We start from the raw sequence: 27,039 nt of genomic DNA on the forward strand, positions 1-27,039 counted from the left end.
AGGCTCTTAAAAGCTAATGCAGCTTATAAACATTTGCAAATTATTTTGAAATTTCTGAAGACTGAAAGAAGAAAATACTACCAAAAAAAACCAGCAATGAATCAAAAGTGATCAGTATTTTTTCTCAAAAGTAAGTTTGCATTTATTTAGAAAATCTACCATTTGCAGCCAAGAAAATTAATATGTATGCACACGCAGTGTTTTTATTATCCAGGCATTAAAGTAATAAAATAAAATGTAATTAACTAGTCAAGTCATTTAATAATATTTTATATTTATTATGAAAGATATTGTTTTCAGTAGAAAATTTCAACATGCTTAATCTATCGTATCTTGTAAGGTATTATGCCAAAAACTAGGTAAATTTTTTTTTGAAAAATGAAGAACAATGTTGGCTATAATAACTCCCCAATGAAGACTGTTGTTGGTTTATATTTTTGCCATATCCCAGCAATATTCTGAACCTTAATTGTCAGAGACACTTTTAGCATTAATGTAAAAGTGTTTCTTTGCCCTTCCTGGCAAGTCTCCAGTTCCACAAAAAGAAGAAAGATAGAAAAAAATGTCCTATGGCATTTTGACCTTTCTTGGAATGTGTTAGAGATGTATAACCATGTAAAACCTTAGACTCATTTCTATTTAAATCATAATTTTTGATTCTGAGTTAAATTAAGTTCTTACTTCAATCAAAACACCATGCACTAACAGAAGATAATAAAAAAAGTTCATAAAGGATGTTTCACCATAAAAAAAGATAAATGTTTGAGGTGAGGGATATGCTAATTATTGCCATATAATGTTATCATCACATAATGTATACATGTATCAAAACATCACACTGTATCACATAAATTTGTAAAACTATTGTATTGATAAAAATTTTGAATATATAATTAGTATAATGGGCTTAGTATAAAGGTTAAAGACCTTTAGCTCCAGAATAAAACATAATAGGATTCTCCCTTCTGATAATAAATTGTTATAAAGAGTTAATGAAATAAAACCATAATAATTTTTTTATTTTGTGTAGTCATTGACATATTTTAATTTTGTGTATTTATGGGGTTCAAAATGATGTTACGTGTATACAATGTAGAATGATTTAATCAAGCTAATTAACATATCCATAACACAAGATATGGTTGAATTCATGAATGGTGAAGTCAATAATCAATCCGCCAATGCTTCGACATCTCCTGACATTCAAGATATAAGGACCCATAAGAATTTTCCATGTCATAGTCAAAAGGAAGGCCAGTCTTAGCTCAGTCCCTTTTATTTCTAGTGCTACTTAAACATGTGAGTTGTTGATTTATTAATTTGAACCTTCTGTGTCTCAGGCTTTCTCTTTTTTAACTTATTCATAAGTAATTCAAGCATCAGTAAACATTGAGACAATAACTGTTAGATAAGTATTAGGTTAATAGTGGTTTATGCTTAGCACAATAACCAGTACATAATTAAATCTATGAAAATATACTTGTAAGATGAGAGGATGTTGAGAAATTGATTTGATTTTGAAAGGCAAGCAAACATATTGCTAGTTGGGAAGCGAGGTGGTTTTTTTACTGTTTCATTTCTACTCTTTCATTCAAAAATTATTTATTGAATATTTATTGGATTAAAGTGAAAGATGAGCATGCCCTAGTCCTACCAACAAGGAGTAGCTTTAAGGGGACAAACACAAAACGGCAAAGCTAATTCTAACAGACACAGGATGTAATAAATGCTGCAGACGCCAGTGGGTGTGTATGGAGTCTCCAACACACATTATCTTTCTGTAAATGTATTCTCTGATTAAAACCCTGACTCATCTGTTCATTACAGCAGAGTTTCCAGAAATAACACTGTTCACAGATTTTCTTTTAAATTCAGAGTGAAATGTGTATCTCTATTTCTGTTCAATGGAGAAAAGAAGGCTAAGGCAGCTTACCTATTTCTCAAGAAATTTTGCACTTGAAATTAGGTTATCTTTTGGAAAAGGATTCATACATTTTCCAGAGATTGTTATTTTTCTGTCTAGCAGTACAAAGAAAAATTTCTTCCTTCATTATAAAGAGATACCATATTCTTCAAAACCTATTTGGTTGGGTTTTTAAAATAATAAAAACAATGAAATTAATAGAAAGTAACTAAAATGTTGATAAATCCCATGTACTTCAAATAATTCAATTAAAAATTAAAATTAAAGATAAAGAGAAAAAACAATAAAACAAGGGGATCTAATGAAAATTGAAGGGAGATCAGTAGAGTGGAGGTAGGGGATCAAGGGGGAGGGAGAGGGGAAGAACTGGGGAATGAAGTTAACCAAATTGTGCTATGTGCTCATATAAATATATCACAACACATTCAATTTTATTTAAGACCAATAGAGTAGAGGAAAGGGATGACGGGGAGGGAAGAACGGAGAGGAAACTGGAAAATATTGGGATTGAAATGGATCAGACTATGTTCTATGCATTTATGAATATGTCAAAATGAAGCCTACTGTTATGTATAAGCATAATGAACTAATAAAAACGTTTTTCAAATGTTAAAAAATAATTCAGCTGAAAGCAATCATAGATACTGTATATACTTTCTGTTAATTTATACTTTACAGTAATTTTTATTTTCTATCTTTCTTATTATCACGGTTAATATGGTGTTCCCCCAAAGCTCACCTTAGACAATAATAGAAGGTTTGGAGGAGAAATGAGTGGAGTACAGTATTAACCTAATAAGTGAATTAATCCCTGATGGGATTAACTGAGTGGTAATTGGAGGCAGGTGGGGTTCAGCTGGAGGAAGTGGTCACTGGAGGCGTGAATATGGAGTATATATTTTGTATCTGGAGAGTGAAGTCTGTTTTCTGATCATCATGTGAGTTGGTTCCCTCTGCCACACTTTTCCACCATGATGTCCTGCCTGCTGTCTAGGGATTGAGAACTCTGTAATCTTGAGCCCCTCAGTAAACTTTTTCTCTTCTAAAATTATTATTGTCAGGCCCTTAGTGTCGGCAGTGACAAAGCTAACTAAAACCCTTATGGATTCCTAGGAATAACAATGAAAAAAGTGGAAATAAAACATAATGAAAAAAGCCCCAGACTAAGAATCAAGAGACCTTGATTCTGGACACATTTGATTACCAATATTTAACAAGTTACTGAAGGTCTTTGAATACTGTCTGTGAAGCAAAAGTTAAGGAGCAGCCTAGCCTGACTGGTGATCAACTTAAACACCATAGCATATAAAGTACCTGTGGAATGCCCTGTGAAATAAGTTTCAAAAAAAAATTTGAAAGGGCACCCCCCAACAATAATTCTGCCTTTGAAATTAAATACACTATTTTCTTTATATTACTAAAGCAGTAAATGAGGCATTGAGCTACAGGAAAAACTACTATCAAAATAAAAATTCTTCATGAAAAGAAAATAAGATGCTCTGAGTCACAACCGAAAGCATCCTGCTTGCTATCATATTTCCAGTTTTTTAAATGTTATATAATCTGAATGTATTCAAAAAATTCCAAAGGCAATAAAAAAGTTCATGCTTCACTTTCCTTTTCTCCTTTTCTTTAAAAGGACTCTTACTTGAAATATACATTCTGCATCGGTACTCAAATGCTAGGGGTTGATTTGAAAAATAACTTCCACCCACACAAAGCCATTTTAGATTTTTTTTTAATGGCTGAAATTTTAAAAGATTTTAACTTATAATTTTGAGGTTTAAAATATGTAAAAATTAATTTAAATGAATTTAGTTTTGGTTGGCTGTTTTATTATTGTTGTTTTGTTTTGTTTAAGTATTAATGTCCATAGTAAATGGTGAGGATCATAAAGGCTAAGGAAATAGCTCATAGTCATATAGCTTGCAAGTGTTAAGGCCAAAACATGCAACCCAGAAATTCAGACTTGATCATTTTCCATTACAGCAGATCATAGTTGTAGCTATTGACATAAAGAAAACATGTATTCTTTCATTAAGCATATAATTAGTTAGAGCCTAGCCTATTAGTGCTGTAGTCCAGCAGTAAATAAGAGACAAAATTCTGATGACAATGTTGACAACTGGCTGGGGAGAGGAAAGGGTAGGAAGGAGAGTTATATTTGCTCCTTCCTGCAATGTAAAAACTCCTGTTATGACAGCTTTTGAGCTACCATACCAACTCTGAGTTGGGAGCAGATATGCACATTCATTTCTTTTGAGCCTGTTGGCTCCAGCAAACCACTGAAGAAAACTTCCTCTCAAGTGCAAGATGCATTCTGGCAGATACACAGAAGCAACATTTCACACCAGCAACAAGTATGTCAGATGCTGATAGGTGTTATGGAGGGGAAAAAAGAAAGGCAGGAAAGTTGCAAAAGCAGTGTGGGGTAGGAAGGGACAATTTTAAATAGGAGAGTCAAAAAAGACTCCCTGGAAAGATGGAGTTAGCATTTGCTGAATGGGAGAAGACACTGAAGAGATCAATTTTGGAAGAAATATCAGAGGTTCATTTGAAATATAGACAGTTTGATATGCCTATTTGACATCTGTTTGGAAATTCAGAACCAGGTTTATGAATCTGGTTTCAGGGAGAAGTTTGGTTTGGAGATAAAATTGTTTGAGTATTCAAATACCGATAACATTTAAAGCACTGGGACTCGGTGGGAGCACCAGGAGAGTAAATGAAATTTCATTTAAAATGTAATTATCTATTTAACAAACACATGTACCAGCACTGTTATCAGTGCTTTGCTGGTATAAACTCATGGAAACTATTGTAACAACCCTGGGGTCGGGATCATGTTATTTTTCCCTTATTCTAACTACAGATAAGAATTATGCATCTGAAAACAAACTAAGCACTACCTAACTATAGGTGGGTGTTGGATATAACTTCATTTGGGACTCATCAGCCCTTACAATGAGGAGTAATGTGAGCTTCAGCTATGTACCATCAAAGCACAGAGAGGTTAAGTAATTCATCCACATTCACAAATAAATTGCTACTAACTAGTAGATCTAAAGTTTCTAACTAAAGCTCTCTGGATCCAGAGTTCTGTTTTGACAAGAGAAGTTGTGTAAAGGCCCGAGACTTCAGGCACTGCAACATTTAGAGGTGGAGGAATGAGGCAGATCATTAAGTCTGATTTATAGCAAGTAACACATTTTACTTTCCTCTCAAATTCTGACTATGCTCAGGTAGAGTATAAAAAAATAGAAAAGCAATGATTTGTTTGTCTTTATACTTTTCCATACTATACTTTCTATAATAAGCCCAGAATTATTCTAGAATCAGGAAAGGTAAAATAGTAGAAACAACATGTCATTCTCTGTTTACAACACAGCTCAATGAGAAGGAACAATGATAATGATCACAGAGAGACTGAAGTAAAGTCTCTGCTTACAATGTGAAGGGGGTTAGCATGTGATTTATTGTCTGAACTAGAATAGTTGAGAGTAAAAGGGAGCACTATCAATTACACCATGATAGCAGTTTTAAGTTAGGATTACTTAAACACACCTACTACAAACATACCTGCACACTGGGTGTGCTCTTAAGAACTGAGTTTGTATGAGTAGGAGGGTACAGATTCACTTGGTCCACGCAAATTACCAACCACTGTTGCTGCTGCCTTGCTGTTCCTTGTTGGTCAAATATACCTTTATTGATCATTGTCATTTAGGTTACCCTCCCCAACGATTCATTAGAGCTAGGCATAAGAAAACAAACTGAACACCACCTTACTCTTGGTAGGTATTGAAGATACTGCATTTGGGATGCATCAGTACTTAGAATGAGGAGGAATAATATGAGCTTCAGCTATTTTAATTATTAAAGTCTTATTTCAAGGATTTGGAAAGAAATACTAAATATTTTAAAGTTTTAAAGAAATCAAATAAAAAATCACTTTACACAGTGCTTAAATATATTTTTTAATTGCTCAGAAAGAATTCTCTTAATTCCTATTCTAACTTAAATGAACTAGAAAGAGATAAACTTCAAAGTATCCACTTGTACTTCCTAATCTACTTTTAGTATTATATAAGCATAACTTTGATGTGGAACTTATATAAAACAGAATGGCAAAATGGAAATACAAGGGAATATACTGTACCTTGTTCTACCTGTAAGGAACACACACCTGACAAAAGGCAATTTTCACATCCAAGGTTGGTTCACTGCAGTAGTATAAGAAATGAAGGCTCATAAATACCTGCAGTTAAAAAATAAAAAGCCATGAATTTTCCAAATCAATGATTTTTTAAACAAAATTAAAGTATAGATTAATATGATCTAGATTATACACAAGGTATCATGCACAGCATATATTCGCCCTAATCCCTATTCAAACAGTACCTAGTACTTTTCATGAATTATAAATATTAATTAATTGATAAAAGGTGGTTAAATATTCCATATTGTATGATGATTATTGTAATCATAAAAATGCAATATAAGAGACTATGTATATCTAATAAGCGATAGCAAGGTATATCCTATTATATAGCACTTTCAATTCTAGGCATCTAATTAAAAAACAACTCAAACATGCTCAAGAGAATATATATGGAAGTTTATTATAGAATAAAAGTACTAATGCAATTTATATAGAATTCTATGACAGACTTGAGATAATTGGATTAGAATTTACAGTATAATTACAGATAAACTTTTCAAACTTGAGGTTGAGAGGGAAAAACAAGTTTGTAAAAGGTATGAAGATCACTGTATTAGTATAAACTTTAAAAGTATATAAAAATTATAATATCCATTATCTTAAGTACATAAAACCATAGAGTAAAAAAGGGGGCCAGTATATCAATATCTGTGTCCTCAAAGTATTAAGAAATAATTATATTATTTCTGTATGTTTGAAATATATCACACTTTTACAAACTTTTAAGAGTCAACTAATGAATGATGGCAATGCCAGATTAAGTACTGGGTCACTTGGCAATACTGCAGCAGCAGCAGAGAAACCCACCTGAAATTTTATTCAGTTTCATTAAACATTTATTGCAGGAAAGACACAATTTTTATGAGATTAAAGCATTTTACAACTAGTATTGAGGCAAGACTTTCGTTTCTGGCAATATGATAGATTTTTTTTTTAAAGATAGAGTGAGAGAGGAGAGAGAGAGAGAGAGAGAGAATTTTTTAATATTTATTTTTTAGTTATCGGTGGACACAACATCTTTGTTGGTATGTGGTGCTGAGGATCGAACCTGGGCCGCACGCATGCCAGGCGAGCGCGCTATCGCTTGAGCCACATCCCCAGCCCCAATATGATAGATTGGATGTGCTGAAAATCACTTACAGGTGCAAAATTCCTAAAAATGCTAGGTGAATGTACAAAATATTTTAAGTGCATATTTAAGCTACTAAAAGAAGCCAGAAAAGTTCTTAGAAGCTGAAAACAATGTGAAAATATACATGCAGAGAAGTAAAGGAGCTGAAGCTGCTGCACCTTCCAGGCCATCTGCTGATGTCTAATGACTGGAACTTTAATTTCTAAAGCAAAACGTGCCAGAGTACAAGAAACAAAGCTTCCATGTACCTATGGTGGGAAGTTCACTTTGGAGATACTTGCATAAACCTTACTAGAGGAATTTTAAGATAATCTTTAGAAAGAAGCAAAATAGTACTTAAAGGAAGATCTGAATTGTAAGAAAACATATTTTGCATTGGATGCTGATCTATATGTATTTTCTGTTTAAGGAACAATGAAAGGATACAAATATATAAGACAAATATGCATGGAAAAAGAACAATGTGGGGTTTGGGGTGTGGAGGAGAGAAATGCTGTATCAGAATTCAAGATTTATTATAAAGCTGTAGGAAGTATAGATATTACTACCAGTATGTATGTGGGATTGGTACAGAGATAGACTATCAACAAATAGAATATAGAGCCCAGAAACAGACACATACATACATGAAAACCAGATTACTTTGAGGTCTATATCGCAGACATCAGAAGAAACTGTATGTTAAATCATGCTAAGATAACTGATCATTCATATACAGGGGCAGCAAAGTAGGTCACTATTGGAAGACAATTCTCTAAGAGCCTCTTACATTTCTACATGACTTACAAAAAGAAGCCGTGGCTGCTGTTTGTTCTACTTGCCCCTCTCAAGGATGGTTACAGAGCAGACATCCCTGGAATATACAGATAGTATATTCCTCTGGTACAAAGCACAAGTTTGATTTTTCAAAGGAAAACATGCAAAGTACAAGAAACAAAGCCATCATGTACCTATGTTGGGAAGTTCACTTTGGAGACACCTGCATAAATCTTACTAGAGGAAGTTTTAAACAAATTTTGGAAGGAAGCACAATAATACTTAAATGAAGATCTGAATTGTAAGAAAAAAATATGTTTTACATTGAATGCTGATGTGTATAAAAATGTTTCCAATATAAAATAAAGATAAAATGTTTCCCTGAGGTAAAAGATAGGCACACTTACTGTCCATCATAAAAGACTTGAATTCTCTAATTGCAAGATTCCTCTTCTATAATGCAACCATTGTGTGTGTAAGTCACCTGACCTTTCTTGCATCACCCTGTGGCTTAAGGAACTGATGTGAATGCTGACATTCTAGCTGTCACTCTTGCTCTAAGTAACAAAGACCCTTGTGTCTGATCCAAGAATCTTGAGAATTCAAAAGTACAGTGACATCTCAGATTCTTCAGTTCTTGGTAATCTCAACCTCACATTATATAGAAAAAATAATTCCAGATATATTAAAAACTTTGGGAAAGGTCAAACTTCAAGTATTATAGAAGGAATGTAAATGGATATCTGAGAAATTTATCATAAAAAGAACAAAATATGATAAATTATAAATAAAATTCATAAAGTAAACTATAGTAAATTTAATGTAAAAAGATATAATAATGAAAGTCTAAAAAGTGGGTCACAACTTGGAAAATACATTTGAAATGCACAATCAGTGTAAAATTTATTCAGAATCTATAGTTATTTGAAAATCAAGAAAAAAATCAAAAAACCCAACAGAAAAATGAGCATATATATATACATATATATGTGTGTGTGTGTGTGTGTGTGTGTATGACATCTATATAAAATAAATGAAATTTTAAAAGCCCATAAACATATATGTAAGTTAATATCACATTGAGGTATCATTTTATGTTAAAAAAAAGGTTAAAAAAAAACCCTGGAACATATGATACTATTCTCAAGTTGATTGATCAGTTGGTTGGAATATTTATACACTGCTAATATTCATAAAATTGGAACTAAATTTAGGGGGGAAATGGAGTTATTTAGTAAAGTTGCACCCAGTATATTATTCAATAATTTTGAAGATATACACATATTTCAGACAAATTCTTGATTTACTACCAGGTTACATGTGCAAGAAATTCCATTAGGACATTTCTACAATAATAAATTTTTTTAAAAAATGAAACAAACACTGGAAGAAAATCCAAACATTCATAGATAGAACAATTAATAAATAAATTTTGGTATATTCCTTTAGTAGAATACCATATAACAAATAAAATTGTTGAATAGAGTAATAAGTATCAGCATGACAAAATCTCATAAACATGGTCAATGAGCAAAAAGAAGTTATTATAACTTACTTATGAATGTTTAAAAATACACACAACAATATATTACTTAAGACTACTACTTTTCCATCATAAAACTACAAAGAAAATAAAGCAAAATTCAAGAGTCTGGCTAACTCTGCTTGGGAGATGAGAAATGCCTAGTGATTTCCAAAGGTGTTAGTTTTGTTTATAAACTTGAATTGATGGGGCTCTCCATGTTTGTCACGTTACATAAAACCTACGCATATGAAATATATACTATTTGATATGGCTGAAATATTTCATACAAAATATTTGGGGAATGCTCAATAATCCCTCCAATCATCCCCTTGGCATTGTGTATACATGGAAGCCTGGAACCAAAACATTCCCATTCGCCTCTAGCAGGGGAATGCTCTTGAAGAGAAATGCTGAGGAGTGTAAGACAGGAGGAACCAGAAGCTTTATGATAACATTAGAGTACTGAACTAGCAAATTCTAGAACTTCTCTCCTTTTCAGTTGTAGGTTGGTTATATGGGAAAATAAAACGTCTACGGGGGGGGGGGGGGGAATAAGGACAAAATATGATCAGTAAATAAAAAGGCAAAACAACAAAAGAAGAAATTTACTCCTCAAAATTTAAACAGATTATTTTATTGCATTTACAGAAGATTTTATGTATACTTTTGCAACATATTACTTTTAACTTTAAAAAAAAAAGCAAAGGGTTTTTTTTTTATTTTGTTTTTATTTTTGTTTGGGGAGCAAGGGTACTGGGGATTGAACTCAGGGGCACTTGACCACTGAGCCACATCCCCAGCCCTATTTCGTATTTTATTTAGGGACACGGTCTCACTGAGTTGCTTAGCACCTTGTTTTCTAGCACTCAGTTTTCTAAATTTTAATGATTCTAGTGTATGTTTATAGTATTTATTTGTGGTTTTATTTTTATTTCCCTGTGACAAATGATGTTTAAAGAATATTTGCATGTGTTTATTGGCCATTTATTTATCTTCCTTGATCAAGTAGCTTTTTCCAAGTCTTTTGTTTATTGGATGATGGACTGTGGGTGGGGTCAGATGTTGTTTATTTTTGTTATAAATGGATTTTTTAATATATTCCAAGTAAAAATTCTCCATCAAAGATATGGATTATCAATGTTTTCCTTCAGTCTATGGCTTTCATATTCACCTTATTAATGTTGTATTCACATGAACAATATTTTTAAAATTTTTATGAAATTTGTTTTATCATTTGTTTTCCTTTTATGATGAGTTCTTTACTGATTTTCTCAAGGTAGCTTGGTAAATTTCTAGGTTCCTGAAGATATTTTTCCACATTTTTTTTGAAGAGTTATACTGTTGATTTTACTCTTAGGTTTATTATTCATCTCCAATTAATTTTAATGCATGCTATAAAGTACATGTTGAGATTCTCTTATTTTCTTACAGATAGCTAGCTGGTTTGTTCAAGCACCTTGGGTGAAAAGACTTTTGTCTTTCCATTTTCAGTTGCTTTGCTGCCTTTGTCAAAAAGCCAATGAACTGTACTTGTGAATCGCTCTCTGGACTCTATTCTATTGATCTGCTTTCTATTTTTTTTTCACTATCATTCTGTCTTGATAACTGCAACTTTACAATAAGTCTTAAAATTCAGTAAGTCTTTCAAATTTTTTTTTTATTTGTGGGACTATTCTGGGTCTTTGTATTTTCATAAGTTTTAAATCAGCTTTACATAAAAAAAAAAGCTTTTGGAATTTTGATTGAGACTGCTTTAGAGCTATAGCTCACATTTAGAAGAACAAATGTCTTAGCAGTATTTGGCACCTTTATCCATAACTTTGGTATACACTTGTAGTTATTTTTGTACTATTTCATTTCTCTCAGGAAGGTTTTATAGTTTACATCTATGCACTTTATACATTTTAATCTCAATTTATTCTTAAACATTTATTTTTATGCCATTATAAATAGTATATTTTACATTTGTATTTACCAAATGCTTATTGCTAAAAATAAAAGTGTATTCTAGAGAGAAGATACTGGTTATTGAACCTAGAGGTAGCACAGTGGTATATATTTTTCTTTGCCACTGGGTTACATCCATAGTCCCTTTACTTTTATTTTGAGACAGGGTCTCACTACATTGCTGAGGCTGATCTAAGACTTGTAGATTGTCCTGCCTCCTAAGTTGCAAGGATTTGGGGGCATGTGTCACCATACTCAACCAAAGCTAATTTTTGTAAGTGATCTTGTAGTCCACAACATTACTGAATTTACTTAGTAAATCTAGTAGATTTTGTGAATTTTTTAAAGGGCTCTATTTATACAGAGAAGCTTTCTACTGAAGACAGTTCTTACTTCTCACTATGTTTTTTCTTGCCTAACTGCCTTAACTAGGCTCTCAAGTACAATGGTGAATAGAAATGACAAGAAGCTCATCATCTCTTCCTTTTAGCAGATGTATTAAGTCCATTTGCTTTTAAGATAATTAAGGATATTGTTGAGTTTAAGTTTTCCATCATACTATTTGTTTTATATTTTTCTCATGTACTTTATATTCTATTTTTGCTCCTTCACAGATTTTTTTGAATAACTGAATATCTTTCTGCTTTCCATTTTATTTAATCTAATGACCTACCTTCTTTTTTAGTAGTCCTAGAATATAAATTTGAATATCTAATAATCTAGCTTCAAATATTGCCATTATTTTTGCTTCCAGTAGGAAATTGCGTTAAAATAGACACTATTCTTGCTGTATGTATATACATGACTGTATGACCAATGTGGTTCTGCAACCTGTACACTTAGAAAAATAAGAAATTATACCCCATTTGACTCAAATGTATGATATGTCATGATCATTGGACTGTCATGTGTAACTAATTAAAATAAATAAAAAATATTAATAAGAAAAATAAATATAGGAGAGCATTTTATATTTACTCACATATTTTATATCTCATCTGCATATACCTTAACATTCATTCTTAAGCATTTGTGGGTTTTGATGTTATTATAAATGATGCCTTTATTCCATTTGCATTTTCAAAATGCTTTCCAGAATTGAAAATGTATTGTTTAATTATTTGTCCATTGTATAGTAGTATGGATTAAGTAGGTGTTATGGTTTAGATGTGAGGTATCCCCTCAAAAGCTCATGTGTGAGAAAATGCAAGAAGGTTTAGAGGGGAAATAATTGGATTATGAGAGCCTTAACCCAATCAGTGAATTAATCCCCTTACGGTATTAACTAAGCATTAACTGAAGGCAGGTGGGGTGTGGCTGGAAAAGGTGATCACTGGGGGTGTACCTTGGGGTATATATTTTGTATCTGGTGAGGGGAATCTCTTCTCTCTGTTACCTGATCATCATGTGAGCTACTGCGCTTCACCACACTCTTCTGCCATGATGTTCTATCTTACTTGGGCCCCAAGGAATGGAGCTGCTGCCTATGGACTGAGACCTCGAAACTGCAAACCCTCAAATAAACTTTTCCTCCTCTATAGTTGTTCTTGCTGTGTCCTTTAGTCGCAGCAGTGAAAAAGCTGACTAAAACAATGGGAAAGTTTTCTCCAAGTCACTCCTGAATCTTTCCCTCAGTCTTCTTAGAGCATCTTGTCAGATTTCAACTGTGAATATTGTATAATACTGTAGGCTGTTCATACATCTGTTCCATATAACATTCTGACATTCTCAAGGAAAATAAGTGTTTTATTTATATTCACCATCCTAGGACCTAGCACTATTCTTGGTATATAGTTGATGTCAAGTAAAATGTTTATTGAATGAAAGGAGATCTAAATGAAAAAAAGTTTCTTTCCTTCTCTAGCACAAACCTGAGTATTTAATTATCTCTTCAAATTGAGAACTGTGAATTTTTAATAAATTTGATGCTAACAAATTAGGGACAAAGAATTTTCAATAGTGAAAGTATGAGAGTCCAATCACAGATGACCTCAGAAATGCTACCCAGCAGGGCTGTTTTAGTTCTATACTGCTAAGTGGGCATGCAGGAAATAATAATATCCAGCCCACTACCTGAAATGAGCAATGTGTTTTAATTTTTAATGAGTGAATGATTTTGCTGTTAAAAGCAAGCATTCTAACCTCTCCTGGATTATACTACAATGACTCCAAAAGTAACACCATGACATAATAAGTCCCTAAATCACAGCAAAACCTTCTTGCTCCACAAAGAGACTTTAACAGAAAAAAAGAACATTTAGTCTGATAATCCCAGTGAATAACAGGTAACTCATTCAGTAACTATATTTCTTTATAGCAAGTCAGAGAGGATTTGGCACCACTGTATAGAAACAGCAGAAATGGCTACACCATTACCTTTGTATTGTTCTAAGGTGGAATTAGTAAAAATGTCTTGGTGCAATATAGAACCTGTGAGTAGCTTGAAATGAAAAGAGATGAAAATTTGAGGAACAAAGTGCTTTCAATTACTAGTGTTCTTTTGGAAAAAGTACATATTGACATTCCTTGCTGTGTGATATGCTGAATTTCTCCATACTATGTGCACATATGAGTTAATGGTTACTTTGAGCAAAGCAATAGGTCAAGTTGTATAAATGAAATACACATAAGAATTTATTAGGTTGGCTTGACGCACAGCAGCTGCCATTATAGAAATGTAACTATGATGCATTATAATAACTAAGATTAATGCTTAAATTCTTTTGTATATAAAATGTGCCAACTAAACAAGAACAGGCTTAAGAAATTTCATAAATGCAAAACAATCAAATAGTGTGGGGCAGCTCTAATGCTCATAGTTTGTCACTGAAATACAATATAAGCAAGGCAACAAAACTATTGGTTATTTTAAAAGTTTAGATTCCAACAGTTTTCAAGTTAATGGACATGTAACAAACTCATTATTTGTAAATAATTTTTATATTTCTTACATAACAGATTTGTATAAATGACTCTGTAAGAATATGTGAGGTATAAGAATAAAAATCACTGTCAATTACAAAAAACACTATGCTCAAAAGGATTCTCCCTACTGTGTAAAAAAGACCAAATGAAAAATAAGTACTCCTTCAAACTAGTACTTAGCTTTTCAAGGGCTGATATAGAAAATGGAATTTAAACTTAATTTTCTATTAAGAACTATATATATGCTCACTTTATTTAAATCCCTAGGTAGATGTGCTATCATTTAGAGCAGAAGCCAGCAAACTATGGTCCATCATCCCAATTCAGCTCACTACCTGTTTCTGTAAATAAAATTTTATTGGAACACAACCATGTATTATTAGTCTTCGTATTGTGTATGACTGCTTTCACACTAAATGGCAAAGTTGAGGAATTGTAGCAGGGATTTCATGGCAGGCAGAGCCCAAGATATTTATTATCTGGCCCTTTATAACAAAAGTTTGCCAATTTCTGATTTAAAGCAGTTTAACCGAAGAAAATCCAGAATAACACTATCAATTTTCAACCTAAAGCCAAAATAAATGAATATACCTCTAACCATAAATACATAAATTTACAAAATACTTTATAATAAGTAATATATCTCTCAAAGTTTTGCATCTATAACTTAAATATTTATTAAAATATTGTTCATGTAACAAGGTGGAAATAAAATTCTCCAAATATGATTAAAAGAATCTGAATTTTGGGCTGGGGATGTGGCTCAAGCGGTAGCGCGCTCGCCTCGCATGCGTGCGGCCCGGGTTCGATCCTCAGCACCACATACCAACAAAGATGTTGTGTCCACCGAGAACTAAAAATAAATATTAAAAAAAATTCTCTCTCTCTCTCTCTCTCTCTCTCTCCTCTCTCACTCTCTCTTTAAAAAAAAATCTGAATTTTGGTAACAAAAGTATAGTATAGTTTGCAATTAGTTGGAGAAAATTACCTAACAGGGTTGCCATCTAGGAGAGATGCAAGCAGAAAATAAGGTATTTAATACAACAAAATATTCCTAAGGCTATAAAAATTCAATGGTATAGTGTAAGTATAAGCACATATAGGCATAAGTATAAACAGCACACAAATATTGGAGGTAAAGTGTGGAAATCTGAACAGAGACAGAAGAGGGACCTCAGAAAGGAAGAAGTCTCAGTCTGTAAATATAAGACACAGTTGAGAACTTCTGATGCAATATACACAGGTTGTTGTTATTTTATTTTTCCCAACATTGATGAGATTATTTTAACTAAGAAATTACATTGCAGTAATTTCTCAGTTCTTCATCTTGTTACTAAATATGAGATATTATGAATGGAGTAGAAAAAGTAGCGGGTCATACAAGTCATTTGTCATCAGGCTACTTGAGCTGACCTAAAATTGCAACCTCTTCAGTTTGGTTTTTTTTGTTGTTGTTGTTGTTTTTTTTTTTTTTTTTTTTTTTTGGTTCTTGCTATCACAGGAAGATCAAGATTACTGGGATGGAATACAACAGAAAGTCAATACAAATTCTAACAAAGGTAAAATCCAAAAGGTGGTAAAAGCAATAGAATTCAAAAGTCAGTGAATACCACATTAAGTAAAAGAAAAGAAAAACATCTAGCAATGAGCAGTCACAACTAAACCATAGCACAGAAAAGTTGAGAAGTAAAAAAAAAAGAAAAGTTGAGAAGAATTTTAAAGTAGTAGGTATGCATACAAAGTAAAATGAAGCAGAGAGAATTTAAATTTACTATATTAATAGTGGCCCAAAAGCCTATAAGGTAAAAAGCATTACTACAAATAACAAGCATTATTACATAATGATAAAAAGGGAAATTTTCCAGGAAAATAAAATAGTCCTAACTCATATATATCTAATAGCATTGCCTCAAAATATATAAAGCAAATGTAAACAGAATTATAAGAATATAGAAGGAAATTGAAAATATAATATCATAGAGGAATTTTTAACATACCTCTTTTAGTAGTGATAGATCAAGCATGAAAAATTAAATATTTAGAAGCATGAATAGCCTTTCTTTTTATACAAGCTATCACAAAATTACAAAAAGGTGAAAAATTCTTCTATTTATTTTTGAAGGTTAGTATTTAGATAAAGAGAGTACAAAATGAGATAATTATAGTGCAGTCTATCTTATGAATATACAGGTAAAAATTTTTTAAATTATCAATTAAATTATATGTTAAGAAAGCTAATGCACAAAACCCAAGTAGGGTGTAGTCCATGTATGCAAGGATGTTGTGAATTAAGAAATATCTAGAGGGGCTGGGGATGTGGCTCAAGCGGTAGCGCGCTCGCCTGGCATGCGTGCGGCCCGGGTTCGATCCTCAGCACCACATACCAACAAAGATGTTGTGTCCGCCGAGAACTAAAAAATAAATATTAAAAATTCTCTCTCTCTCTCCTCTCTCACTCTCTTTAAAAAAAAAAAAAGAAATATCTAGAAAAAGAACTTAACATATTAATTCATTGAAAGAGGAAAACTTTTATGATCATTCAACAGATATAGAATTTAATAACATTATAAATCCATTAATGATCAAAACTCAAAAACATGTATATTCAACTAGAAAGAAGGGAATTTAATAATTGTGTAAGAGTTAACTCAAAAATTCATAGAAACCATCTTATTTAAAGATGAAAAACTAAAAAAGAAGAGGGTGAAACAACTAGATGATGGAAATAGAGGAGTTTTCCAATCTCTCTCTCTCTCTCTCTCTCTCTCTCTCTCTCTCTCTCTCTCTCTCTCTCTCTTAACCTCTGTGCTCTAGGCTTGCAATATGGCACTTACTTGTATGGGTGCTGGGTCTGCCAGGACCCAGGAGAGTCTGGCACAGAGCTCTAAAACAAAGCCACGTGCTAGCTTTCAAGCCCTGCTCCCACTCTGTCACCTAAGATGGAATGGGGGGTGGTAAAAGCTGTCAGCTGCCTAGCCTAACACAGTTCCAGGGGCTCAATCTGTGGGTACTGACCTGGCAATACAGGTAAAAAGATGCCCCTATGAGGCCTCTCTCCCAATTCCAAGGCAGTCATCATGGAGAAAGATGCAATTAAGTCCAGGCCCTGAACTTGAAACTCACTACCAGGCCTGTTGTCGTGAAATTCATGAGGACAGTATCCCACAACCAGCTCCACTCTCTACACTCCATAGAAATCCAACTAACAACCACAGGCATGAATAACTTCATGAAAATTTCAGAGCTTAGCTATGAGGCTGTACCCCTTTGGATGGCAGAATTACAATAACATGTGACCTAACCATAAGAGGAATAGTTTTCTGATGCACTGTCCCTCTCCCAAGACAGCACAAAGCTACATACAGAAGATGCTCCAGGACACCCAATTTCTGCAGTTGGAAAATTGTGTTCTTTGTAATAATAATGACATTAGCAAGTTCTTACCTAGACTAAATGAAAGCAAGGAAACTCAAACAAGTATGAGCAGAAATAAAGAGGAGACATTGTGGAAATACAAAGGATTATAAGAAACTACTATGAGCAGTTATGCATCAATACATTGGATGATATAGAAAAAATGGATAAATTCTTAGGCACATACAATGTACAAATACAGAAACATGAAAAAGTGTAAACTAAACAAATCAATAAGAAGTAAGGAGTCTAAGTAGCAAAACATCTCCCATCTAAGAAAAGCTGAGGACCAGATTACTTCACTGCTAAGTACTATTAAATATTTGAAATTTACTTCTAAAATAATTTTATGAATTTTATGAGGCCAATGTTACCATAACTCTAAAGCCAGATGAGTATAACATAAGAAAAGAAAATTAGCTTCTCTCAGCTTTCCTCTAAGGCGTTGGTCTGGCTCCCCCTTGTTCTGAGCCCAAAGCCTAGCCTCTAAAAACAAAACCGTGTGAGGATCACTAGGCAATTCTGAGCTGACGTGGATCTGGGACGAACAGTCTGGGCCTCTCAGAACACACACTGAGCCCGGATCGGCTGAATTCAAGCTCCCATTCACCTGCATCCCGCAGACAAACAGCTGTGACTCAGCACTAATCCATCCGGCTGAAACAACTGGTCAGCCCTTCTGACCCTACGGAGGTAAATGCCAACCGAGCCTTCATAGGTAGTGGCCACAGGTTTGAAACGGGGCTTGGGAGAGACAGTAAGGACCCACCCGTTCCATTGGTCACCCGGCAAAGGGAAATGAACTGTCGCCATTTGCAAGAGATACCACCATGGCAGAGAACTCACGTCACCAGACTGTGGCGGAGGAGATAACTTCATTGAAACCTGCGGCTACAGGTGTGTAATTCCCTAGCCTTCCCTCTCCACACATTGGGGAAACCTTAAGGGCCCCTCCCAGCTCTCCCGTGAGCGCGATAGCCAGACCGAGGGAATCAGAAGTGGCGCGGGACCCGTGGCGCGGAACTACCGCTCCCACCAGTGCTGACAGCTGAGGTCTCTTGCACCAGCTACCGGGGGCGTGGCTACCGGAGGGCAAGTAAAATTCGCTAAGGATTCTCAGCCCCAAACCCTACAAACTTAGGGACTGGGGGAATGGCAAACTGGAAGAGTGTGCCCAGTCGTTCATGAAAACAGGGCTCCCGGGAGCAGCAGACCTGGCGTGTAGCCAGTATTGTGGTGATCCGCACCCGTGAGAGGGGGCCTGGCTAGAGGAAAAGTGGGAAGTGACTAGACACAAGAGGAGGCCCTAGGCACTCAGGATTGGAGACTCGCCCAGTCTGGGAGGAGCTGCTGCACAGCGATTGGTTCCCGCATATTGACAGGAGAAACTTGGATTGGTGGGCACAACGCCACCTACTGGAAGAGAAGTTAATCAAACTCTAAGACTGAATTTATTAGTTTCTTTTTTCTTTTTTCTTTTCTCTTTTTTTTTGATTTGGGTTTTTCTTTCATTTTCATTTTTCTTTCTTGTTTTTTTAAATTTTTTTTTACAATTTTTAAAAATTTTTTTCTTCTAATTTTAATTTTAATTTTTTATTATTTTTTTTAATTTTTTTTCTTTTTTTATTTCCTATTTTTTTCTTCTTTTGTCTTTTCATTTCTTTTCAATTATCTTATCCCCCCCTTCCTTGAATTCTACCTGCTCACTCTCATTCTCTTTAGTGACTTCTTCCCTTCCCTTCTAATACCTTTCCTCCCAAGCATCAAATAAATTTATAGGAGTAAACAGTAACTCAGCAGTCAAACAGAACAAGAAGTAACATGAGCAGCTTCAAAAAGCAAGGAAGAAAAGGAGTACAAGCAATGCAGGACAGCCTAAATATTCAGGAGGACCTAGAGTCATAAGAAAAATGGTCATATAAAGAAATCAAGGAACACCTTAGACAGATGGAATGGAACCTTAAAGAGGATATGAGACAGCAAATTCAAGCAGCGAAAGAACACATTGAGAATGAATTACATAAAGAGATAAAAGAAGAAGTTAAGCATCTTTATCAGGAGATAGAGATTATAAAAAATAATCAAACAATAATTCTAGAAATGAAGGAAACGATAAACCAAATTAAAAACTCAATTGAGAGTATCACTAACAGAGTGGAGCAAGTAGAAGCCAGAACGTCAGATAATGAAGACAAAATATATCATCTTGAAAACAGTCTAGCCAACTCAGAGAGGCTGGTAAAAAATCATGAGAAAAACGTTCAAGAGTTATGGGATAACATAAAAAAACCAAACTTACGAGTCATCGGGATAGAAGAAGGTACAGAGATTCAAACCAAGGGAATGAGTAACCTCCTGAATGAAATAATTACAGAAAACTTTCCAGAAATAAAAAGGAAACAGATATACAAATTGAAGATGCATACAGGACACCGAGCACACAAAATCACAGTAGACCAACGCCAAGACACATTGTTATGAAGATATCCAATATACAGAACAAAGAGAAAATATTAAGAGCTACAAGAGAAAGGAGACAGATTACATTCAGGGGTAAACCAATAAGGTTAACAACGGATTTTTCATCACAGACACTAAAAGCAAGAAGGTCATGGAACAATGTATTTCAAACACTGAAAGACAATGGATGCCAACCATTGTCTTATCTAGCAAAATTAAGCTTCAGATACGACAATGAAATAAAAATCTTTCATGATAAACAAAAGCTAAAAGAATTTGTAGCCAGAAAACCAGCATTGCAAAGCATCTTGAGCAAAACTCTACACGAGGAAGAAATGAAAAACAATAACCAAAACCATCAGTGGGAAGTGCCTCGGTAAAGACAGAGGGCGAGGGGAAAGAAAATCATGGAGAAACAAACTAAATTTTTTTAAAAAAGGATAAATAATCAAACATGGATGGAAGTACAAACCATATATCAATAGTAACTCTGAATGTTAATGGCTTAAACTCTCCAATAAAGCGACATAGGCTGGTATCATGGATTAAAAAAACAAATCCAACAATATGCTGCCTCCAGGAGACACATCTGATTGGAAAAGACATACACAGGCTGAAGGTGAAAGGATGGGAAAAAATATACCACGCACACGGTCCTTGTAAGCAAGCAGGGGTGGCCATCCTCATATCGAATAAAATCGACTTCAAGAATAAGTTAATCAAAAGGGATAAAGACGGACATTATATACTGTTAAAAGGAACCATTCACCAACAAGACATAACAATTATCAATATTTATGCACCAAATAACGGTGCTGCGACATTCATAAAACAAATTCTCCTCAAGTTCAAGAATCAAATAGACCACAACACAATAATTATGGGTGACTTCAACACACCTCTCTCACCATTGGACAGATCCTCCAAACAAAAGTTGAATAAAGAAATTATTGACCTCAATATCACAATCAATAACCTAGACTTAACTGACATATATAGAATATATCAAACATCATCAAGTGGATATACTTTTTTCTCAGCAGCACATGGATCCTTCTCAAAAATAGACCATATATTATGCCATAGGGCAACCCTCAGTAAATATAAAGGGGTGGAGATAATACCATGCATTTTATCTGATCATAATGGAATGAAACTGGAAATCAATGATAAAAGAAGGAAGGAAAAATACTACATCACATGGAAAATGAACAATATGTTACTGAATGATCAATGGGTTACAGAAGACATAAAGGAGGAAATCAAAAAATTCTTAGAGATAAATGAAAATACAGACACAACATATCAGAATCTATGGGACACAATGAAAGAAGTTTTAAGAGAGAAATTCATCACCTGGTGGCCATTTCTCAAAAAAAGAAAAAACCAACAAATAAATGAGCTCACACTTCATCTCAAAGCCCTAGAAAAGGAAGAGCAAAACAACAGCAAATGTAGCAGAAGGCAAGAAATAATTAAAATCAGAGCGGAAATCAATGAAATTGAAACAAAAGAAACTATTGAAAAAATTAACAAAACTAAAAGTTGGTTCTTCGAAAAAATAAATAAGATTGACAGACCTTTAGCCATGCTAACGAAGAGAAGAAGAGAGAGAACTCAAATTACTAACATACAGGATGAAAAAGGCAATATCACAACACATGCTACAGAAATACAGAAGACAATTAGAAATTATTTTGAAAATCAATATTCCAATAATATAGAAGATAGTGAAGACATCGATAAATTTCTTAAGTCATATGATCTGCCCAGACTGAGTCAGGAGGATACACACAATTTGAACAGACCAATATCAATGGATGAAATTGAAGAAGCCATCAAAAGACTACCAACCAAGAAAAGCCCAGGACCAGATGGGTATCTGCGGAGTTTTAAAAAACCTTTAAAGAAGAATTAATACCAATACTTTTCAAGTTATTTCAGGAAATAGAAAAAGAGGGAGCTCTACCAAATTCATTCTATGAGGCCAACATCACCCTGATTCCGAAACCAGACAAAGACACCTCAAAGAAAGAAAACTACAGACCAATATCTCTAATGAACCTAGATGCAAAAATCCTCAATAAAATTCTGGCGAATCGAATACAAAAACACATCAAAAAAATTGTGCACAATGATCAAGTAGGATTCATCCCTGGGATGCAAGGATGGTTCAATATACGGAAATCAATAAATGTTATTCACCACATCAATAGACTTAAAGATAAGAACCATATGATCATCTCGATAGATGCAGAGAAAGCATTCGACAAAGTACAGCATCCCTTTATGTTCAGAACATTAGAAAAACTAGGGATAACAGGAACTTACCTTGACATTGTAAAAGCTATCTATGCTAAGCCTCAGGCTAGCATCATTCTGAATGGACAAAAGTTAAAGGCATTCCCTCTAAAATCTGGAACAAGCCAGGGATGCCCTCTATCACCACTTCTTTTCAATATAGTTCTCGAAACACTGGCCAGAGCAATTAGACAGAGGAAAGAAATTAAAGGCATAAAAATAGGAAAAGAAGAACTTAAATTATCACTATTTGCAGATGACATGATTCTATACCTAGAAGACTCAAAAGGGTCTACAAAGAAACTACTAGAACTAATAAATGAATTTAGCAAAGTGGCAGGATATAAAATCAACATGCATAAATTAAAAGCATTTCTGTATATCAGCGACAAAACTTCTGAAACGGAAATGAGGAAAAACACTCCATTCACAATATCCTCAAAAAAAATAAAATAAAATACTTGGGAATCAACCTAACAAAAGAATTGAAAGATTTATACAATGAAAACTACAGAACCCTAAAGAGAGAAATAGATGAAGATCTTAGAAGATGGAAAAATATACCCTGTTCATGGATAGGCAGAACTAACATTATCAAAATGGCGATATTACCAAAAGTTCTCCATAGGTTTAATGCAATGCCAATCAAAATCCCAATGGCATTTCTTGTAGAAATAGATAAAGCAATCATGAAATTCATATGGAAAAATAAAAGACCCAGAATAGCAAAAGCAATTCTAAGCAGGAAGTGTGAATCAGGCGGTATAGCGATACCCGATTTCAAACTATATTACAGAGCTATAGTGGCAAAAACAGCATGTTACTGGTACCAAAACAGGAGGGTGGACCAATGGTATAGAATAGAGGACACAGAGACTAATCCACAAAGTTACAACTATCTTATATTTGATAAAGGGGCTAAAAGCATGCAATGGAGGAAGGATATCATCTTCAACAAATGGTGTTGGGAAAACTGGAAATCCATATGCAACAAAATGAAACTGAATCCCTTTCTCTCGCCATGCACAAAAGTTAACTCAAAATGGATCAAGGAGCTTGATATCAAATCAGAGACTCTGCGTCTGATAGAAGAAAAAGTTGGCTCCGATCTACATATTGTGGGGTCGGGCTCCAAATTCCTTAATAGGACACCCATAGCACAAGAGTTAATAACAAGAATCAACAAATGGGACTTACTTAAACTAAAAAGTTTTTTCTCAGCAAGAGAAATAATAAGAGAGGTAAATAGGGAGCCTACATCCTGGGAACAAATTTTTACTCCTCACACTTCAGATAGAGCCCTAATATCCAGAGTATACAAAGAACTCAAAAAATTAGACAATAAGATAACAAATAACCCAATCAACAAATGGGCCAAGGACCTGAACAGACACTTCTCAGAGGAGGATATACATTCAATCAACAAGTACATGAAAAAATGCTCACCATCTCTAGCAGTCAGAGAAATGCAAATCAAAACCACCCTAAGATACCATCTCACTCCAGTAAGATTGGCAGCCACTATGAAGTCAAACAACAACAAGTGCTGGCGAGGATGTGGAGAAAAGGGTACACTTGTACATTGCTGGTGGGACTGCAAATTGGTGCGGCCAATTTGGAAAGCAGTTTGGAGATTCCTGGGAAAGATGGGAATGGAACCACCATTTGACCCTGCTATTGCCCTTCTCAGACTATTCCCTGAAGACCTTAAAAGAGCATGCTACAGGGATACTGCCACATCGATGTTCATAGCAGCACAATTCACAATAGCTAGACTGTGGAACCAACCCAGATGCCCTTCAATAGATGAATGGATAAAAAAAATGTGGCATCTATACACAATGGAGTACTATGCAGCAATAAAAAATAACAAAATCATCGAATTTGCAGGGAAATGGATGGCATTAGAGCAGATTATGCTTAGTGAAGCTAGCCAATCCCTAAAAAACAAATATCAAATGTCTTCTTTGATATAATGAGAGCAACTATGAACAGAGCAGGGAGGAAGAGCAGGAAGAAAAGATTAACATTAAACAGAGACATGAGATGGGAGGGAAAGGGAGAGAAAAGGGAAATTGCATGGAAATGAAGGGAGACCCTCATTGCTATATACAATTACATATAAGAGGTTGTGAGGGGAATGGGAAAATAAACAAGGAGAGAAATGAATTACAGTAGATGGGGTAGAGAGAGAAGATGGGAGGGGAGGGGAGGGGGGATAGTAGGGGATAGGAAAGGTAGCAGAATACAACAATTATTAATAGGGCATTATGTAAAATTGTGGATGTGTAACCGACGTGATTCTGCAATCTGCATTTGGGGTAAAATTGGGAGTTCATAACCCACTTCAATCTAATGTATGAAATATGATATGTCAAGAGCTTTGTAATGTTGTGAACAACCAATAAAAAATAATAATAAAATTTTTAAAAAAAGAAAAGAAAATTACAAGCCAGTATCCCTGATGAACACATATGTAAAAGTCCTCATCAAAATATTATCAAATTGAATTTAAAAATGCATTAAAATTATCATTTACCAGAACCATGTGGGATTTATTCCAGGGATGTAGAAATTGCTCTACCTATAGAAATCTATAAATGAGATACACAACATTATAAAATAAAAAATAAAAATTATATTGTTCTCAATGAATGAAGAAAAAATGATTTGACAGAATCCAACATCTTTTTGTAATTAAAAAATAAATAAACTCTCAACATATTATATATTGATGGACTATACTTCCAACAGTAAAGCCTTCATAGGACAAACAAGGAGCTAATATTATTCTCAATGGTGAAAAATCTTTTTCTCTAAGATTGGTAACAAGATAAAAGTGTACACTCTTACCTCTTCTTTTCAACATAGTCCTGAAATTACTAACCAGAATAATTAGGAAAGAAAAAGGAATAATAGACATCTTTTTTTTTTTTTTAATTTTTTTTATTGATTATTTATCGCATTACATAGTTCATGATATATCATCTTTCATACATTAGACTCAAATTGTGCTTTGAACTCCCATTTTCACCCCAAATACAGATTGCAGAATCACATCTGTTACATATTCGCATTTTTACATAATGCCATATTAGTGTCTGTTGTATTCTGCTACCTTTCCTATCCCCTACTATCCCCCCTCACCTCCCCTCCCCTCCCATCTTCCCTCTCTACCTCCCCTGCTGTTGTTCAATTCTCTCCCTTTTTTTTTTCCCTCCCCCTTGCCCCTCATAACCTCTTATAATTTTATGTATCCTTGAAGGTCTCCTACCATTTCCATATGCTTTCCCTTCTCTCTCCGTTTCTCTCCCCCCATTCGTCTTTGTTTACTGTAGTCTTTTCCTCATGCTCTTTCTTCCTGTTCTGTTCTTAGTTTTTCTCTTTATATCAAAGCAGACATTTGGCATTTGTTTTTTAGGGCTTGGCTAGCTTCACTTAGCATAATCTGCTCTAATGCCATCCATTTCCCCGCAAATTCTATGATTTTGTCATTTCTTAGTGCTGCATAATACTCCATTGTGTATAGATGCCACATTTTTTTTATCCATTCATCAATTGAAGGGCATCTAGGTTGGTTCCACAGTCTAGCTATTGTGAATTGTGCCGCTATAATCATTGATGCAGCCGTATCCCTATAGTGCGCTCTTTTAAGGTCCTCAGGGAATAGTCCGAGAAGTGCGATAGCTGGGTCAAATGGTGGTTCCATTCCCAGCTTTCCCAGGAATCTCCATACTGCTTTCCAAATTGGCCTCACCATTTTGCAGTCCCACCAGCAGTGTACAAGTGTACCCTTTTCCCCACATCCCCGCCAACACTTGTTGTTGTTTGACTTCATAATGGCTGCCAATCTTACTGGAGTGAGATGGTATCTTAGGGTGGTTTTGATTTGCATTTCTCTGATTGCTAGAGATGGTGAGCATTTTTTCATGTACTTGTTGATTGATTGTATGTCCTCCTCTTAGAAGTGTCTGTTGAGGTCCTTGGCCCATTTGTTAATTGGGTTATTTGTTATCTTATTGTTTAATTTTTTGAGTTCTTTGTACATTCTGGATATTAGGGCTCTATCGGAGGTGTGGGGGGTAAAGATTTGTTCCCAGGATGTAGGCTCTCTATTTACCTCTTTTATTGTTTCTCTTGCTGAGAAAAAACTTTTTAGTTTAATTAAGTCCCATTTGTTTATTCTTGTTGTTAACTCTTGGGCTATGGGTGTCCTATTGAGGAATTTGGAGCCTGACCCCACAATTTGTAGATCGTAGCCAACTTTTTCTTCTATCAGACGCAGTGTCTCTGATTTGATACCTAGCTCCCTGATCCATTTTGAGTTAATTTTTGTGGATGGCGAGAGAAAGGGATTCAATTTCATTTTGTTGCATATGGATTTCCAATTTTCCCAGCACCATTTGTTGAAAATGCTATCCTTCCTCCATTGC

At 34.4% G+C, this 27,039-nt stretch overlaps 1 protein-coding gene across 1 annotated transcript in view; it reads right to left on the minus strand.

Annotated features, from left to right (window-relative positions):
* The window catches only part of MAPK10 (mitogen-activated protein kinase 10), a 379,461-nt gene that overhangs the window by 180,666 nt on the left and 171,756 nt on the right, over positions 1–27,039 (minus strand). The window contains exon 3 of the mRNA XM_081304841.1: positions 6,111–6,182. Within this exon, the coding sequence (XP_081160967.1) occupies positions 6,111–6,176 (66 nt within the window). The 5' untranslated portion in view covers positions 6,177–6,182. The remainder of the gene's footprint in view (positions 1–6,110; positions 6,183–27,039) is intronic.

Source organism: Spermophilus citellus, assembly GCF_964194105.1.
Source record: "Spermophilus citellus genome assembly, chromosome: 8".
Taxonomy (NCBI): domain Eukaryota; kingdom Metazoa; phylum Chordata; class Mammalia; order Rodentia; family Sciuridae; genus Spermophilus; species Spermophilus citellus.